The sequence below is a fragment of the Pimephales promelas genome, chromosome 1 (assembly GCF_988280905.1).
Source record: "Pimephales promelas chromosome 1, fPimPro1.hap1.1, whole genome shotgun sequence".
Taxonomy (NCBI): domain Eukaryota; kingdom Metazoa; phylum Chordata; class Actinopteri; order Cypriniformes; family Leuciscidae; genus Pimephales; species Pimephales promelas.
In genome coordinates, this window is record NC_142769.1 from 35,341,760 (window position 1) to 35,359,965 (window position 18,206).

At 38.4% G+C, this 18,206-nt stretch overlaps 1 protein-coding gene across 1 annotated transcript in view; it reads left to right on the forward strand.

Moving 5' to 3' along the window:
- The first annotated feature begins 546 nt into the window (after nt 1-546).
- The window catches only part of igdcc3 (immunoglobulin superfamily, DCC subclass, member 3), a 79,397-nt gene continuing 61,737 nt past the window's right edge, over nt 547-18,206 (forward strand). Inside the window, exons 1-2 of the mRNA XM_039666875.2 lie at nt 547-854; nt 9,482-9,787. Coding sequence (XP_039522809.1) covers nt 791-854; nt 9,482-9,787 — 370 coding nt within the window. The 5' untranslated portion in view covers nt 547-790. The remainder of the gene's footprint in view (nt 855-9,481; nt 9,788-18,206) is intronic.

Sequence of the window (18,206 nt, forward strand, 5' to 3'; positions counted from 1 at the left end):
TTGAACAGCCAATAGATGGCACTCTTTCATCACTATAGAAATGCTTGAAATTTCAAGATTTAAATAAAGCGAAATATTATTTTTCTAACAAAATTTCAACATAATATTTTTGAAAACCTCAGGACCGATAATATTTTCTTCAATAATATCTTTCTTTACGATAACTGATTCAGTAGGCTAAACGATTATGACGATGATGATTATTCTTTCAAAAATGTCCAATAGCCTATAATGTAATTAAAAATTATAACTTTAATTATTATTATTATTATTATTATTATTATCACCATCATCCTCAACCTAGGATTAACCACCTCATTCCATCTGTATTTCTTTCATCTGTCTTTGTTCGTGCCTAGAATAAGTCTTTGTTCAGCTATGACCTGTTTATTATAAAATATATTTTATGGAAGATTTTATAAGTTTTTTTATGTCCAGACTGGCCTGCACACAACCCGACGGTACGGTAGATAGGTCCCCTCATCTATAGCTCTCTAGAGATGGTGTCTTTTGTTCGAGAGAGAGAGAGAGAGAGAGAGAGCGAGAGAGAGAGAGAGCGCTTGCGTGCGTGCGTGTTCTGATCGCGTGGAGGAGAGAGCGCGAGATGCTGCTGACACATTCCTAAAAAAGATGTGTAAAATGGCGCAAGTATGTTGGAGCCACCGGCTGTAGTTTGGATCTAGAGGAGCTGGTTACTGCTTTCACATCCTTGTCTTCGCTCTTGCCTCACCTTCTTTCTTTAATTTCTTTTTTTCTTTTTTGCATCTCGTCTAATTTTCAATGTGATTAAATGGCTTCCGGACGGTGCCGTCAGGCTCCTTGCTCACTCGGAATACTCCTGTTCGCTTTTGTGGGTAAGTGTGTGATTTTTCTCCGGGAATCTCTCGGTATTATTGGGTCAATTGGTCAGCGAGATTGACTGTGAACTTGATCACATTGCAGTCGGCTTCATATGTTTCTGAAGCGGTTGTAACGTGTGTGTTTACTGCTGTAGTTGCGACTGGGTGGGTGTGTTTGGCTGCGAACGTTACATGTAGATGTTTGACTATACGTGTTTTTGTGAATGGAGAGTTCCATGCGCTTGCTTGCTTACACGATTTATTAGGGTTTCGCACTGTTTTCAGACACTGGACAAATGTTATGGTGTGAAGTTTGTCACATGTGTTGCATGTGGAATCTAATAATGAAATTCTAATCATATTTCTTCTTGAGCAATATGAAACCTTGAGTTTGAGTTTATATGAGTTATATTCCCATACACATCAGAAGCGTTTTTTCTGCTATTAATTAATCACTATGTGCAATCTATAGTCGGTCAGACATGGCATTGGCCTTTATCTTTGAGAAGTGATAAGTGTACACTTTGATTCATTTAATAGTAGCCTAGCCTATATGTGCGTGTTTTTTATTTAGCCTACCAGTACAGCAATGTGTTCCTGTTAAAATTGCTTATTTTTCGTGCAATATTGCCCAAGCATCAATATGCACACACACACACACAAAGATAAAATAAAGTGTTAATAATGTTAAAATAGACCTAATATTTGTAATAAAATAATAAATAAATGAACTTTCGCCAAGACATTAATAAACATTAACCGACATTGTATAATCGGTATAGAGATCAGAAGAAGCTGAAGGGTGTGCAGTTTCATATTTGATTTATCAACTGTAGCTTTGAACAGCTTTTTATTGAATTTTTTATAAATCATTCTGTTATTTGATATACAGACACCTTCAGCACTAGATATTTTAACAGTTCAGGTTTCCGGCATGTAGGTTATTGTTCATTTTTAGTAGTTTAGGCTTTAAGGGATAACTGAAAGATGCAGAAAATTGAAAATCTGAATTGCAGGAATATTTCCTAAAATATAGTAGTTTTCCCCTCTCAGCCCACAGGTGAGCAGCTTGAATCTGTCGTCTGACAGCAGGAGCTCAGATTGATTGTTTCCTATATATTATTGTGTTTCCATTGTAATGGAAAAGTGAGAGAAGAACTGAAGGTTGTTGTTGTCTTGAAGATTGTGTGTCAGGGCTGTCTTTTCCTTCTCCTTTAAGTTTCCATGGCTCCTTTGTTCCCCTGTAATTGTCGGTTTGTGTGTGAACCTGGCCTGTTTTCCTGGGCTGGAGGGCAGTGTGCAGGATGTGCTTATGGAGCATGACATCTAGGGAATCAGGATGTTGCTTAGCATTCACAAAGCTCATTTAACTACCAACTAGTTCGGTCATCAAGCAAACCACATGCGTGCTGAGGTCATATATTCATTTATTGGCTTATGCTGGAGTCCTCCTTCAGGTCTTCATCGCAGGGTGCCATCGCAGAGCTGTCAATCAGCAAAGCACTTTGAGAGAGGAGGAAAGATTGAGTTGGAATAGCATGGATTGGGTTTTTTAAATGACTGAATGTCTTTTGTTATCTCCCCAGGGGGGTGGTGGAATACATTTTTTTTTTTTTTTGGATAGGTACGGTGGCTGAGAGACCTCAACTCACTGCTGGAAAAAAAAACATGAAAATAGAAAAAAAAATTAAGAATACAACTTCATCAGTTTGACAACACTTATTGCAAATACTTGTAACACAACCAAATACAGAAACGCTCTACAACGCATATACGATCAGGGTGTTAAAATAACTGTGAACAGACCTCCAGGTTTGTGTGAGAATACAGTGCACAAATGAAAGTGCTTTCTCAGAGAGAGGGAGAGAAGTACACTTATGATGGCCCCGGTCTCATGGGAAAGTGAAGGCAACAACATTGCAGCTCAGGCTAAATGAAGTTCAAACAGAAGGCTGAATGAACATATAATATATTTTTTGCTTGTGAGATATATATATATATATATATATATATATATAAACATATTGAAATAAACGTCCCCCACTGAATTTAATACTCTCATTGAGCTCTGATTGTGCGATAAGAACTTTAATTGAAAAATTCCTCACATATCAAGCAGTTGGTCCACTATTAAAGCTGCAACTAAAAACAACCCACTCCAGTTACAGAGCGATGATGATGATGATAGATTTTAAGGTCACCCTACAAAGAATGACTTTTTCTTTCCTCCCCTCTATGGCCTCAATCTAAGAGTTCTTTCTGTAAATCTCAACAAAAGAAAGGGGCTGAAAGCAGCCATCCCATCACTCTGACAGCATGTTTCAGTGCTTTGTCACAGGAAGCCAAAACAAGACCTGTAGTGTGCAAAAGGCTGTCACACCAAAACCCTGGGAAGAGATGTTGAAATGAGGAGAGGAAAAGGTTTTGGTATTTGAATTGAGCAGGTGAGGCTATACGGATGCCCTGTTTACTAGCGGAAGGCTCTTTAGAGATGATGGAGGTGGCACCTCGCCCCTGGATATTGTTTCCTTCACAGCTACAGTATAGGTCATCCTAAACCAATGATATTTAGAGTGAGAGGCGAATGTCTATTTAGAGCGGAATTATCCTTTGCTAATGAAACTGGGCTGATCATGGTCTGTGCACACTTTAATTCACCGCGTGATTGGTGTGATATTTTACCGACTCAAGGTTAGAGAGGGCTTAAGAATTGGCATTTAGTTATAATCACATTTACATGATCTAGTGCAGGTTACATTTTTCTTTGCAGCAGATGATAAATCCATGTCGCATTGTGTGGAGGATTGATGCTGAAATATATAAGGTGTAATTGTGTCCTTTTTCACAGGAATAAGACCTGTACAGTGCTCTTCCTGGCCTTGTTTAGAACTGTTTCTAAATTCAGGGGTGCAAAAATACCATTTACCATTTAAAGATTTTCTAAAATGGTCATAATTTTAAACCATGCATCCTCTAATGTGGTAAAGTTTTATGTTTGAAAGTGACATAATCTACATGAACTATAGGTATAGTTCTCCTTAAAAGGATAATCTGCCATCATCTACTCCCTCTAATGTTGTTTGAAGATATTTTGCCGAATATCCAGGCTGTTCTTTCAAAAATTGTGACGTATGATCTTCCCTTATGCTGTTCCAAATTATTTTAGGTCATCTTTGAAACATATATGAAGATATTTTTAAAAAATTTTCATCATTTTTGAAAGTCCACGCTACTAAAATTTAATGCATCAAAAGCTTTTCATGCATTAAATTTTCAAGCTCCTTTGAATGTGTTGCACTAGTTTATATGCAGATTCTGTTTGAACAGGTTTAAATCAGGAATTGAATAAATGGTCTTTTCTACGCATAAAGCTATCACATGACTTCAGAAGACTTAGAATATACAGTAGTGCACAAGTTTATAGACTCTCTTGGTATTTTATGCCAGTTAGTTGTTAATTTTGAAATCTGACAGCTGCAGGTACTTCATATTGTGTGGAAAAACAGCTTGGACGTTAATAACCTCTTTTGTGTAGCAAAAAAATAAGTGTTTTAGGCAACATAAGGGTGCGTAGATGAAAATCCGGTCATCTTGCCGTGAACTATCCTTTTAAAATGTCTCTTCTTTGGGTTTCTTCCTTCCTTCTAGCTGATAAATGTAGGTTTCTGCAGGGAGGAGAGAACAGTGATTGAGTCTGATGTGGTGTGGCATGTTGTTTTGAGTGTCAGTGGTAAACCCATGTGTGAGCATCACTCAAAGGCACTCTGTGTGAGTCTGCCTGGCAGGCTGTAGGATTCACGCTGGGCTAATGCTGAACTCCAGGGTGCTCTAGCCGTGCTTAAACCCTAAACACTTCTCAAAAGAGGAGTCACTGCAATCAGCCTTTGCTGTGTGTGACTGCTTTTTTATTTCTTCTTGCATTTGGATCTTTCTTTAAAATTAATATTGTTTCTCATCCTTTTCTCATTTTACTTCTTCACCTTGTTTCTTTTCCTCACATTTGTTGTTACATATCTCTTCTGAATGATGTATTATCTGAGTTCAAGGAGCCTTCTTTAAAGATTTCTAAACTGCATGGGTTGATTGAACATGGATGCTTAACAGAAGCATGAACATTTAGTGAAGGATATACCTGCAGGCAGCAATGAACTTGTATAAATAGAGAAAAACAAACAAAAGTGATCACGATTTTGAGAAATATATGTAGTAGTTAAATATAGTCATTAATTGTAGCAAATTAGTTGTGTGAAACAATCTAAAATGAAGAAAAATCATTAAAAAGGTGTGAATACAGGTTTGTTTTTGAAGTCTCTTGCATAGTTCACCAAGGTTACATTCATTTGATCAAAAATAGTAAAAACAAATATATTAAATATTATTACAAGTTCTATTTTGATATATTTTAAAATGCAAGTTATTCCTGTAATGGCAAAGCTGAATTACTCCAGTTTTCAGTGCTATGTGATTCTTCAGAAATTATTCTTATATGCTGATTTGCTGCTCAAGAAACAATTCTTATTATTATCATTTGGGAAAACAGTTGTGCTGCTTAATATTTTTGTGGAAATTGTAAAATTTTTCCAGGATTCTTTGATAAATAGAAAGTTCAGAAGAGCGTCAATTACTTGAATTTGTGTTGTTGTTATAATTCAATGCATTCTTGCTGAGTGAAAGTCATTATTTCTTAAAATGTTACTGATCTCAAACTTTTTTTTTTGCATTTTGCATTATTTTGAAGTGTGTAAGTGTGAGGTTGCTATCTAGAAGTATATGCTTCAAGAGTTTAAAAAGGTTTGAAAGCAGATGTACCAAATCAAGCACAGCATCGAATCACACTGCAGTATTTATATACTGTATCAACACTTGAATTATAGTACAGTAGTTTGAAGAAATCAAGTTGTGCGTGAGTGAAATCAACATCAAACTTAAAAAGATCTAAACATAATGCTGTCCTGGTGTTTTATCAATGAAGAGAATGGAAGAGAAGATGTATTGCAAAGAACCTGAAAAGTTCAGTTGCTCTTGGGACGTGTGTGTAACCCTGAGAATGACGCTCTGCTGGAGCTGCAATAAAACCTTGTTAGAAGTCAGAGAAGAAAACTGTGTCCATTAATAAAACTGGGCAATTGATACGAGAGCATGATTCTTGTTTCACAAATGGAGCAGGAACAAAAAGAGTGATTTGGAGAGGAACAGCAGTGAGATAAGAAAAACCTGGAGAGATAACTCAAACCCCTTAGCCCACTTTAGTAACATAATGGGAAGCTTTCCCTCTATTGTCATGTGATCTGCAGGGACGAGCGAGTCGGTGCATTCCACGGCTGCACCTTTAGGGGTTGGAATTTGAGCGATGATGCCAGAGTTGGTGTCTAGCTGTGCCCCCTGCCTGCCGAACTTCAGATGGATTCCTGAGCCGCAGGCAGAGGCTGCTACTGCTTAGCCCATCAGTGACTGAAACCCGATACCTCCAGTTCTGAGCACAAGAGAGTCCGCTAAGCTCTCCTTTTTATCACGCTAAGTCAGGACGGGCTGCTATTTATTCTTCGTCCCTAATTTGTTGTGGGTGTCACTGATCTGCTGGAACTGGAAGACATTATTATTAAAATGGAACATTTCAAGAGACTCGAGGCACTTTCACATCCAAGGATGATTACGATAGTTATCAAAATACTTCTAAAGTTTATATAATAGCAGTGTCTACTGTACACCACAACTATAACTATAATGAACTATATTGGAAATTGGAATCATTTTCTGAATGTTTTTTTTTTCCAGCTGAAGAATGATAAAATCATTGACAGCCGATCAGAAAAGAGCTTGTACATTTAAAGCGGCAGTGCATGCTTAAAAGAAACGTAATGTAATTGTGCGCAGGTTGACGCTAATACTGTTATCATAGTTATCGTTCTTGGTGTGAATGAGCCTTTAGTGTGGAGCCCCTAAAGAGACCTTTGCAAAAATAAAAATATAAAGACCTTTGCGTGCTCACGAGAAAAACTATCGTGTGATCCTGCTTTACAGTTTGCATTGTAGTGTCATTACTACGGCTGCGTCCCTATTCGCCTACACAAACAATGCAGTCTCTTTACTAGTGATATAACACAAAATATAGAACATTTATTCTCAAGACCAACGCGCTAATATTCCACAATAAATTGACTGTCATAAATCATTGAAATGTGCGCACTGATGTCACTGCCATCACATATAGGCAGAAGTGCCCCGTGTGATCCAGGTAAGCAGTTACGCTTTCTCCGATGGTCACAGACCCTCTCATCTCCCTATAATAAGACACATTTCTGGAGGCATGCTCCAAGCACACTCTCATCTCTCCCAATTCCCCTATTCATTCCCTATTCCCACATTTGTAGTAATGACACTATAACGCAAACTGAAAATTGTAACGGGTGAGCACGCAAAAAGTCTGTATATTTTTTCTTTTTGCAAAGGTCCCTTTAGGGGCTCCTCTTCTGCTTTGGTTTCTATCAATAAAACAGCATCTTACTGACTGTATGTTGCTTAGTGCTGATTTGGTGCTGGTCTGGCTGATGAGCTAGAAAAACCTTGCTGGTAAACTTTGTCTATCAAGTTCTGGTAGACTATTATACTTTCATGGTTCTTCTTAGTTGCCAAGGTCGGTAGTGTAAGCTAATTTACCTGCCTAGGGGTGAACCATCTCATCAGCATCCAAAACAGAGCATGATGAGGAGCCAAGCAGGGTCTGAGTGTAGTTGAACCCAGAAATAATTCACTTGCTTAAAGTCCAAGTCCCAGTTCTCACTTTCTTTCTATTTTATATTTACACTAAATACAAATGTTATGCTGTGATGGACTGACCATTTTTCCTAGGGTGATTCTCTTCTCTGGAAGAGGCTCCAGCATCCACACAGCCCTATAGGAAATAAATTGCAGACCCTTGCAAATAGGACACTAGCTTTTCACACTAAAAAAAGAATTGGCTGAATTGCATTTAGTTTAAATCAAAGTGACATTTTAAATTTTACTACACTACTGATCTATGACTATCAATCAAATTCACTGCACATTTACGACACTGAGCCATTTATTCCCATTCTCTACACTGATATATATCTGCCAGGCAGATTAATTGACTTTTACTTGGCCATTTTTAAATTGACATCAGCAGATAATCATACCAACTTTGAGTGATTAACGGAAATCTTCCTCCTCTTTCTGTTCCTAAATAGCAGCTTTCATAATACTGCCCTACAAAGCAAAAAAAGCAGTAACTGCATTTTTGGTCAAACATTAGTTATTATCATTTTCGTGAGATTCAAGGCATCCTTTGTTATGTGACAAAACATCTTATCTCAAATGTGTGTCGTTTTGAAGAAAAATACTGTCGTTTGTACTGTAACTGCCCTAGTTAAAGTCATTTTTCTCAGTTCTGCAGTCTACGTAGTAGTTACTGCCTTTTTGCTTTGTAGGGCAGAATAGATAATCCAAGTATTACTCACAGTACCACACATATATGTTTGTGGCTGGCTCAGTAAGAAAAAAAAACTTCAAAGAAATTCATACTTTTATTCAGCAAGGATATGCATTAAATGATTTAAAATGACAGTAAAGACTTTTATATTGTTACCAAAAATTTTTATTTTCAATTAAATGATATTTTGACATTTCTGTTCATCAGAGAATCCTGAATTTAAAAAATCCAGCTTTGCAATCACAAGAATTAATTACATTTTAAAATATATATTCAAATAAAAATATATATTTTTAATTTGTAATAATATTTGACAGTTTCACTGTATTTTAGATTAAAAAAAAGCTTTAGTGAGCATAAGTGGTTATGAAAAAAAAAAATACAGACCGCAAACATTTTAACAGTATTTTTTAGTCCATTTAGTCAATATTACTTAATTATATTGTAGATTTGAAAATCCTGCTTCCCCCTATTATTGTTAAATCACGGACGCAGTTACTTTTGCCAAAAGATTTATAATCATGTGTCAGACAAAGAGAAACACAGGCATATGTGAATAAGTCTTTATTCCAGATTTCTCTGTTCCCCATTTCTCACCCCATCATCTCTTCTTCTCACCCTATCATGCCATTTTTCTCTGAGGTGGTACAGTAAGATTGGACTTAAAAACACAACTGAGCGACTTTCAACTTCCTTGTAATGTCGCAAAACATGTTTAATGCACCTAATGCACACGGTACAATAATCCACCTTCCAAATTAAAAAAAAAACTATTTCTCAGTGTATACATTAGTGATCTACAAATGGTACATTTGCATCAGTTGAGAAACATTCCTTTAACATGCAAAGAGCATACCAACTTCATGAATATGAAGTACTATAATAATCATTGGAACATCTCTGCATAATGCTAAGCAAAATATAACTCTTCCAGCTCTCTGCTCAGCACACATGTACAAACATACTCTGACTTCACAAAATACATTATGAAATTATTATGAAAATAAATAACATTTAACTGTAAAGTTTTAAGTCTTCAATTAAATAGCACATAAGTGTTAACTTGAGCATTTGATTCCATGGTTTAAATTGTAAAACTCTGAGCAAAGCCATCTGACTAAAGCCTTTCATTTGGATAGTCTATAGTTCCGTTTTTAATCTTTGTGCATGTTTGTGTGTTTGTGCCTTTTAGGTATGACATCCGGGGCTGAGCTGTCATTCACTCTGGAGCCCAGTGACATCATCGCTGTTCAGGAACAACCTTTGATGCTGCACTGTCAGGTGGAGGGGATCCCACCCATCACCACACAGTGGAGACGCAATGGAGCGCTGATTGTGGAAGACCAAAACTATGTCATGTTCGCTAATGGCTCGCTTCTGATTGGCCACTTCCAGAAGACCAAGTCTGATGGCTCGTCTGATGAGGGAGACTACGAGTGCATAGCCCAAAACTTTTTTGGTCTTGTCTTGAGCCGCAAAGCCAGAGTGCAGGCTGCTAGTAAGTAGCATTTCAGTGTTGTAATTGAGAGATAAGACCTTGTTCAGGTTCACACTCTGTTCATTTTTTTTTCAAAGATTTTTTAATGGCAAATACTAGAAAAGGTAAAAAGAACAAAAGTTTTAATGCATACAATGGTAAAATTGCTCGAAATTGTTAGTTAAAATTATTACAGTAATAATATCGTCTCATGTGTTTCTGCTTAGCTTGCCGTTCATGATGATGAAGATGTTAATGAATTATTGTAACGTGTTCAAGGCTCATGCAAGAAGGAGGTGGGAACCGGTAAACGATCAACATAAAGTTTAATTATAAAACATAAAGCGGCAACCACTCACAGATGGCTGCTACATATATACTTAATATTGTATTATATTAATTATATTATATTATATTATATTTGTTGGGTGTAAGAAAAACACATTATAAGCTAAATTATTATTATTTTTATCATCATCATCATCATCATCATCATCAGGGAAGGCAAGTTATTTTTCATGGCACTTTTGAAAGTGTCTCCAGCTCAAATGGACCACCCCTGTTAAAAATGTGCCAGCAGATATTGGTGCTGTTAGATTGTCCCGAGAAGCTAAAGTGAGTTTGATAGAATCCACTGCCAGCTCATTTGCAGAGTCTTTCACAGTGCATGCAGTGTTGGAGCACGGCGTGGTGTAGACTCGGGCTACATTAACTTTGGATGAACTGAACATGAGGGACGCAGGGGGCTGGGACAGGCCATTTGATATATGGACAATGGGCTCCTTCTATTTCTGAAGATAAATTGGCTTGTAGGATCCAGTCTGCCTTTTGTGCGCTGCTGTGGCGCTCCCAGTCGTGCTTGTGTTGTGATTTATATTGCTAAATCTCTGGCTCTTGTATTGAACTTAACTATTAAACCCTGCCATGCTGTGCTCCTTTCCCTCTGCTTTTGTCGATGTCACAATAATCTGGAGTGCTGTTGTTCGCCCTCTTGCTGGTCACAGGCACCAAGGCTAAATTTGCTTTTCTAGTCGCCCATACCCACCGTGGCCCCGTATGAATCGCGCCTTGTTCCCGTCCAATGCTGAAGCTCTGTTACTGTATTGTGCTTATGATTGGATTTTAAGTCAACTAAAGATGACTTATTATGATTTGTCCGGTCTCATGTCGTCCAAAATGTGTTTGATCTATATAGATGCTGGGTAAATATAAAGGGCACAAGAAGAAAGAAAACAGAAGGACCTTATGGAGGGTTCTTTATGCTCTCTTTAGCGGTTAGCAGGAGGTAGCTGTGATTGCATAGTTGTAAATAGTAGCCGAGGGGAGAGCAAAGTTGGTCATTAAATGGATGTCAGGCGAGTGTTAATTTGAAAGCGCGCTGCAGTGCTAATGTGAAAGTGTGTTTTAGTGAAGATGTGAGAAATTCAGGTCTCTTGCTGTTATTAGATGGCGCTTCAGAAGAAATACGCTTTTAGAAATACGTTCCTTTCTCTTCAACTTCAAACAATCAAGACTCACAGTAACCTGTTAGCTTAGCGACTAACTTTGGAGAGAAGTAGGAAATGTTTTAATAGTTTCTATAAGCTAAAGTGTCATCACTTCTTTATTTTATTATAAAATATGTATTTTTATTTATTTATTTAAATATATAATATATATACCATTACTTAAATAATTTATATTCATGCAGATATACATTTATAGTATATTTAATGATAACAAAAAGTAGTTATTGCTTTGGTAAATATATTATTTAAAATTGTAATTGAGTCATAAAAAGTGTGCATTCCTTTTATTGGTCTTGATTCTGCTTTATTGCCAGTTTGTGTACATAAATAATACACATGAATCCATAGCATACATGGTCTGAACAGACATTTAATGCATTGTGGTCATGATGACATACCCAATTTAACATCTTTTTATTGACCGCATCATACATTTGCAATTGATTCTGCCTCCGTTATAGCAAACAGTGTCTGAAGACATTTAGCTCTGTGGTCGTATTGTTTGACACAAAAAGACATCTCCGCCTGCGGTCTTGTTACACATGCGCTCACGCACATGGGCAGCCCATGCTGTGCCATATCTGAACACAGCAGTCCATTTGTTGGCCTTGCAGTGAGGTGTGTGTGTGATGTGAAGATGGTTGACTTGTGCATGCGCACACACATGGTGAAGTGAGACTGACACACTGTGCGTAGACGGTGCACTGCTGTGTTGTGGTGCATACTCTGGCTCCGCTCCCAGTGGGCCAGTGGTTAGAGACTGGCTTCTGATGTTACACCGCCTCTGCCACGCCACAGGGAACAGTCATCTCGGCTCACTGGACTGGGGAACCTTTAAACCCACACTCTCTGGGATGTTGATTGGTAAAGGTCAGCGCATAGTTAATTTTTAGCACCTTTTTCGATTTCTCATCAGGGCCAGAAAGGAATATGTCTGCTTTCTGCACATATTATGGGTGAACAATAGCTGGGAGATAGAGTGGGACGCAAATCTAATAGCATAGCAGATGAAGATCTATTGTTGGACTGAGTGATTGGCAAGCAAAACTGGATGTGGATGGACAAGCATAATGAAAAGCACTCAGATAAAAGCGTAATGTTATGTGGCAGAATATTTTCCTTATTATTATCATACAAAGATTGATGTAATTCATTATCTATGGCACCATCAATAAAATACTGTACCATCAGGTCTGGGTACACACACAATGAGACATAGTGGGATTTAAATATGGAATGATGTGCTGTAATACATTTAAACAGAGTTGCATGAAGGTGTGAATTGCAAAGTCATGTTGACTTTCAAGATATGGGGATACTTTGGAAAAAAAATGTTTTTTTATATATATTAAAAGATTTATGTGCAATTTTTTTTCTTATGTATTGTGAAGTACATCCGAGTGAGATGGATTATCAAAAAATGTTGGGTTGGTTGGTTGTTGATTGAAGGATGGTAGACCTGAATGTGAGCTTGCAGTCGATTGTACAAAAAATACAGGGCTTGAGATAAAGGAGATGTAGGAGAAGTCAGCCTTACGTTCCCAGAGAGAAGTTTGTAGTTTCACTGAAATTAAAAATGACAAGGTCAAAACTATGAAACGTGAATGGGTGAATTGTTCACAATAACATAACATGCTAATTAGATAGGATGAATTTTCATTTCATTCTGATCTTAAAGTTTCTTGTCACAAATTGTCTGAAAAAAAAAGAAGGAAACATGGTACAATATGATTCATTCATAGACCCTGCGACAGAATTTGGTGTATGTGAATTTGGTGTAATTAAGTGTATGTAACAGCACTCAAGTCCAAATATTATTTCCTTTCATATTCAAACCCGATTAGCAAAACCTGTGCACATCCTCCAGTAAAAATAGTCTGGGCGCACACTTCTTGGTTGTACGCTTGTATGTAATGGATGGCCCCAGCTTTGGTCCAGATTGATCTGAGCTGTAGGATCACGACTAATTCGAAGGTCTCTCAGTGACCTTTAGATCCCTGCACTGTAAGCTTGAGCATTGACAGTGGGCTCCACTTTAATAAAGCATGTGACCACTCTTTGAGTCTTTCTACATTCTCCTTTTATTGTCATACCTGTGACATATATATAAGTGATGTAGGTGAGAGAGAGTGTGTGTGCTTGCTTGGTTTCAAAAGGAATGATGAGTGTCTAGAGTATCATGTTACCAGCGCTCAGGGCATGGCCTCTTTATCCATGAATCTTTAGAAGTGTACAGGATAAAGGAAGAACAGGCTTAATGGCCAACTGGATTCTCACTCTTCTATCTGCAGGGCAACTCTCACACAGCTGAACTGACGTTCTTCTCATTTTACATTGGTACATGTGTGTGAGCAGACTTCCCTTTGGCCTTAAGCTACAATCAATGAGACGCTAATAGTTCCTACACATGTCCTGCTGGAGATGGAGTTTGATCCTCAAGTCATTTCAAGGTTGTTGTTTTTTTTGTTTTTTTTTACAGACTGCCTTGGGTTTAGCATTATGACATGAGGCAAAATCCATAGTTTAAGTCATTAAGTTGGCTCTTTCTTCATTCTGGCCTTTTATTTTATGTTGTTCTCCGTCTTATTTTGTCTTGCTCTGTCTGTGTGTGGTACTAACAAACATACAGTAGGGAAATTTTGTTTCATGCTGACATTTAGGACATATTCACATTGTGTTTGGTTTTGGGATTGTACGTTATAGCTGTACGGTGCACCCTCTGTCCGGTTGCATAAACTGCTTCGACTAATCTTGCAAGTCTAATTTTCTTCTTCACAACTTTTAAAAGTCAGTTACATAAAAAGGTAGATTGTTCTAATGTGAAATCGAAAAAAAAAGATTGGTTATACCCCTAACTAACTGCAAGGTTTCCTTTTAAGGAAGCTATACATGTATTAATCATTTTCAATCATTCAATAATCAATTATTTTTCGATAATCCGTTTCACTCAGAAGACGCAGAAAAAGATCGGTTGCTACTTTCGTTAGATCACTGCTAATGATGATCTGAATATGCTGTGAAAGAAAGACCATGCTTCCTAGTGCAGTATAGGTGCTCTGACAGATTCAGTGAGTTCATTCAGTTCATCACATGGGTTCAAATCAATAACTTGTGCGTTGTTGTTTTTTGTGTGCAATTCATAAAATTAGGCCCATAAGAGTCTGTGTCTGATGTCAGATGTCTGTTATTGAGTGCTGGCAGTGAAAATGATGCTATAGAACAGCATGTCTTGGTCTTTTTTTATTCACAGTACACCATCTTTTATCTCGCCACATTCAATTCAGGCTGTATGCTCGATTGAAATATGATATCTTTCGCTGTTGCGCTGCAGATTGAAGAGTAGCGAAGGAAACACTCCTCATAATCGTGGTGTGGTGTTTTATAGGCACAAACTCATTACCCTGTTGAAGACAGCAAATTATTAGAGACACCTAGGAGAGGAAGGTGATAACAGGAAAGAGAGTAAGAGATTTAATGTGACTGTGTGCAATGTATATTAAGAAAACTCTTATCAATAGTCTTCTCAAATGTTGCAGTATGTTAACCTCCCCTCTCTCAATGAGACGTTTACTGTAGAAATTAGATAAATATACCTGGTTGTTTGCTGCCAAGGGACACCCCAGGCAGGCTGTTTGTATAGCAAGCACATTGGGTCTAATAAAAAGAGGGAGAAGTGTAATGGCCAACCACCAGTCGGGCTGCTTTAGCATACAAGAGGCTTTCCACCCATTAAAGCGCTCTTTCATGCATTTAGACGCCACCAGTGTTGCACAGGCTGTTAGGAGAGCCCTTTCTCCTGCTAAGTGAGGTGACATAGATCTGTTCCTTAGTCCTCAATCTGATCAAAGGACTCTCCTTTTTATTTTTTTTCGCCACTGTGTTTTTGTGCACATTTTTCGAGACACCGGCACAATTTGCACTTTGGGGTAATTTCTGCCCATTGCCGTGAAGAGAGAACTCTGCCATTGCAAAAGAGGGTGTGATTAGCGAGGTTCTTTACAACCCCCCTCAGAAAAAGAGTCCTTCCGCCCCCAAAACGGCCACTCTTTCCATAAATTACACGTCCCCTTTTCGCTTGTCGACCGTTTCTGTGAGCACACAGTTGGGTGCTGAGCTCCCGTCGCCGCTCTCAATCACATGGCCCTTTCAGGAAACACTTATTTTTGTAAATGTTTCGTCTTTGATGGCTTCGTTGCCTCTTTTTCTCCATCTTCTCCCCTTTCTCTGTCTTTCTTTCTTCCTTTCGCTAGTGGATCCTCATTAGCTGGGCCTCAGGAAGCTTTTCATAGTTTGAATGAATCATGGAAACGGTACAGTGGATTGCGACGCACAGTTTATTCCTGCTTCCTGCTCTCCTCTTGAGCCTGTCACCAGGCAACTGATCAAAAGCCCCCACCCATTACCAAACAGCTCTCCTGGATCAATCGGAACGCATGCACTTTAGTTCTTTTCTTAAGCGTCAGTTGTTAAAGAGTATAGGCTTTGTTAAGTATTAATTTATTCTTTCTCACCCTCTCATTCAGCCTTCTTTGGCTGTAATTGACCCTGTCGACTCCAGAGGGGATTTGCTTGAATTAAGATGGAAAGGCTAAACTGAAAGAAGACTTGAGACCAAGGACGACTGAAGAGGGAACTGCAAATAAACACAAACAGATCGCTACCAATATTCACATATGTGTAGTTCTCTGCGCTCTTCGGCGCACTTTGATTTAACACAGAATAACAGCGCCCGGGGTACCGTCACCCCGACGGATGAATGCGAGAGCGATAAAAAGGTGGATTGTAAAGAGCATGGGAGAATAAACGAGAAGCTGGAAGCCCCTATAAAAATCATTCTTATGAGCTTCCCTTCAGACATTTCCAATCCGATTTGACATTTTTGCTAGCCGTCGTGTGTCAACTAAACCTGAGTGTTGAACGAGAGCTGTTTTGTTGGTCAAACCGGAGGGGAGGATGTGTTGACACATTACCATCAAAGCAGAGGACGTTATAGGGCCGTCGTACAGGGTAATGGGGGGGGGGGGATTTCACCCCTTCCACGTTTTCCCTCTCCACTGGCTTTCCACTCCATCACTCCACAATACATGTCCTACCTCTCCTTTGTCCAGTAGCCAAGCTCCTCCCACCCAACCCCGCAATCCCACAAGCCCCCCTCTCCTGTACAGAAGCCCAACCGCACCCCACTGACATGGAGCTCAATGACACATGCTTTCAGGTCAGGACTGCCTCACAATGAGGCATGGAGAAGAAGAGAGAAGGAAGGAAAGTGCTTGAGAGGAAGAGAGTCCTAATTAAGAGAGAAAGAGTGAGAGAAGAATGGTGGGTAATTCACAGGCCTAAATTAGAGCACACTTAATGTTTTTTTGTGTGGTGGGGTAGGGAGTCTGATATACTGTATGTGAAGTGCTGATGAATATTATTGAATCAGCATTTGTTTTTTCACTGTTTTTATGGTTGTGGCTAAGTATACCTCATCCTTATGGTCGGGGATTTGAACAAAACCATGAATAAAACCCATCCCACACCATTTGTGTAGAAAGATATAAAAAGATATAAATGACAAAAAAAGAAGAAAAAAAAAACAGGCAAAAACATCCTATAGACTTTTTTTTTAAAAAGAATTATGTAATGCTCACCAAGGCTATTATGAAATATTATTACATTTTAAAATAACTGTTTTCTAATTTAATTTAATTTAATTTTCTTTTTAATAATTATTATTATTATGTTTTTAAATATAATGTATTCTTGTGATGGTAAAGCTAAATTTTCAGCTGCCAATATTTAATGGCACATGATCCTTCATGAATGATTTTGATATGCTGATTTGGTGATCAAATAAAATTGTATACTGCTTAATAGTTTTGTGAAAACTTTTACTGTTTACAGGGTACAATTTTTGAACGGTGGTATAGGTAAAAAAGGGGCCCCACTCATTTCTGCAGGTCAGAATGTAAACTGTGGTTATGGTTGTATAGCCATGGTGGTTATGTCCCGACTCCTTAGTGTGAGATAAGCCTTAGTTTTAACGTTACTACTTTGTGAGTTTAGCAAAAACACTTGTATGCAGGAAAGGTGAGAAATGGAAGAGTGAGTGATTGAATAAGAGAGGGGTACAGTTAGAGTCAATAATGAGATCAGTCCAGGGACCCTGTAGCATCTTCCATTTATTCCTCAGAGTGTAATTCTCTAGAGATGAGCCATCAAGAAATTCAACACCTCGCTCTTCTCACCTTCTCTGGAGAAAGCGTTTTAACAGTTATTTGTATGCTCCACTCTAAATAAAATGACACGAGAAGGGATCATGGAAATAGACCATCATTTTGCAATCTTGTTGCACATGTATCTCGCTTAAATCTCGAGGGGAGCTCGAGTGTTTTCTCTCGCTTGAGGGTTTTCTATCAGTATTGGCCCCTTTGAACCTCAAGTAAGATATTAATACTATGGGGAGTGCAGTAGTTGTAACTTGACTGCTTTTGATGTCTGAGCACAGATTTCACAGACCACAGATGGGACTGTCAACAAAAATAAACTATGGGTGCTTTCACACACCTGCCTCATTTAGTTCGGTTGAATCGCACTAGAGTTCATTTTCCCTCTTGGTGCGGTTCGTTTGGGCAGGTGTGAAGGCAGCAGTCGCACTCGGGTGCGCACCAAAAGTGGACCAAACAAGCGTACCGAGACCTCCTCGAAGAGGTGGTCTTGGTACGCTTTCAAACGAACTCTGGAGCGGTTAGTTTGTGGTGAGAACGTGATACGACCTCGAACAGACCCAACTGCCAAATAACTGCGCATTTTTGGACTAAACCAGCTGCCGTAGTAAAACAAAATGATTATTTATACAGCCAATAGCGCTCCCTTTAAGCCATGACTGACTTACCGCGTTCTCCACTCTCACTAAAACACTCATCATAAACACTCAAGTTGTCCAC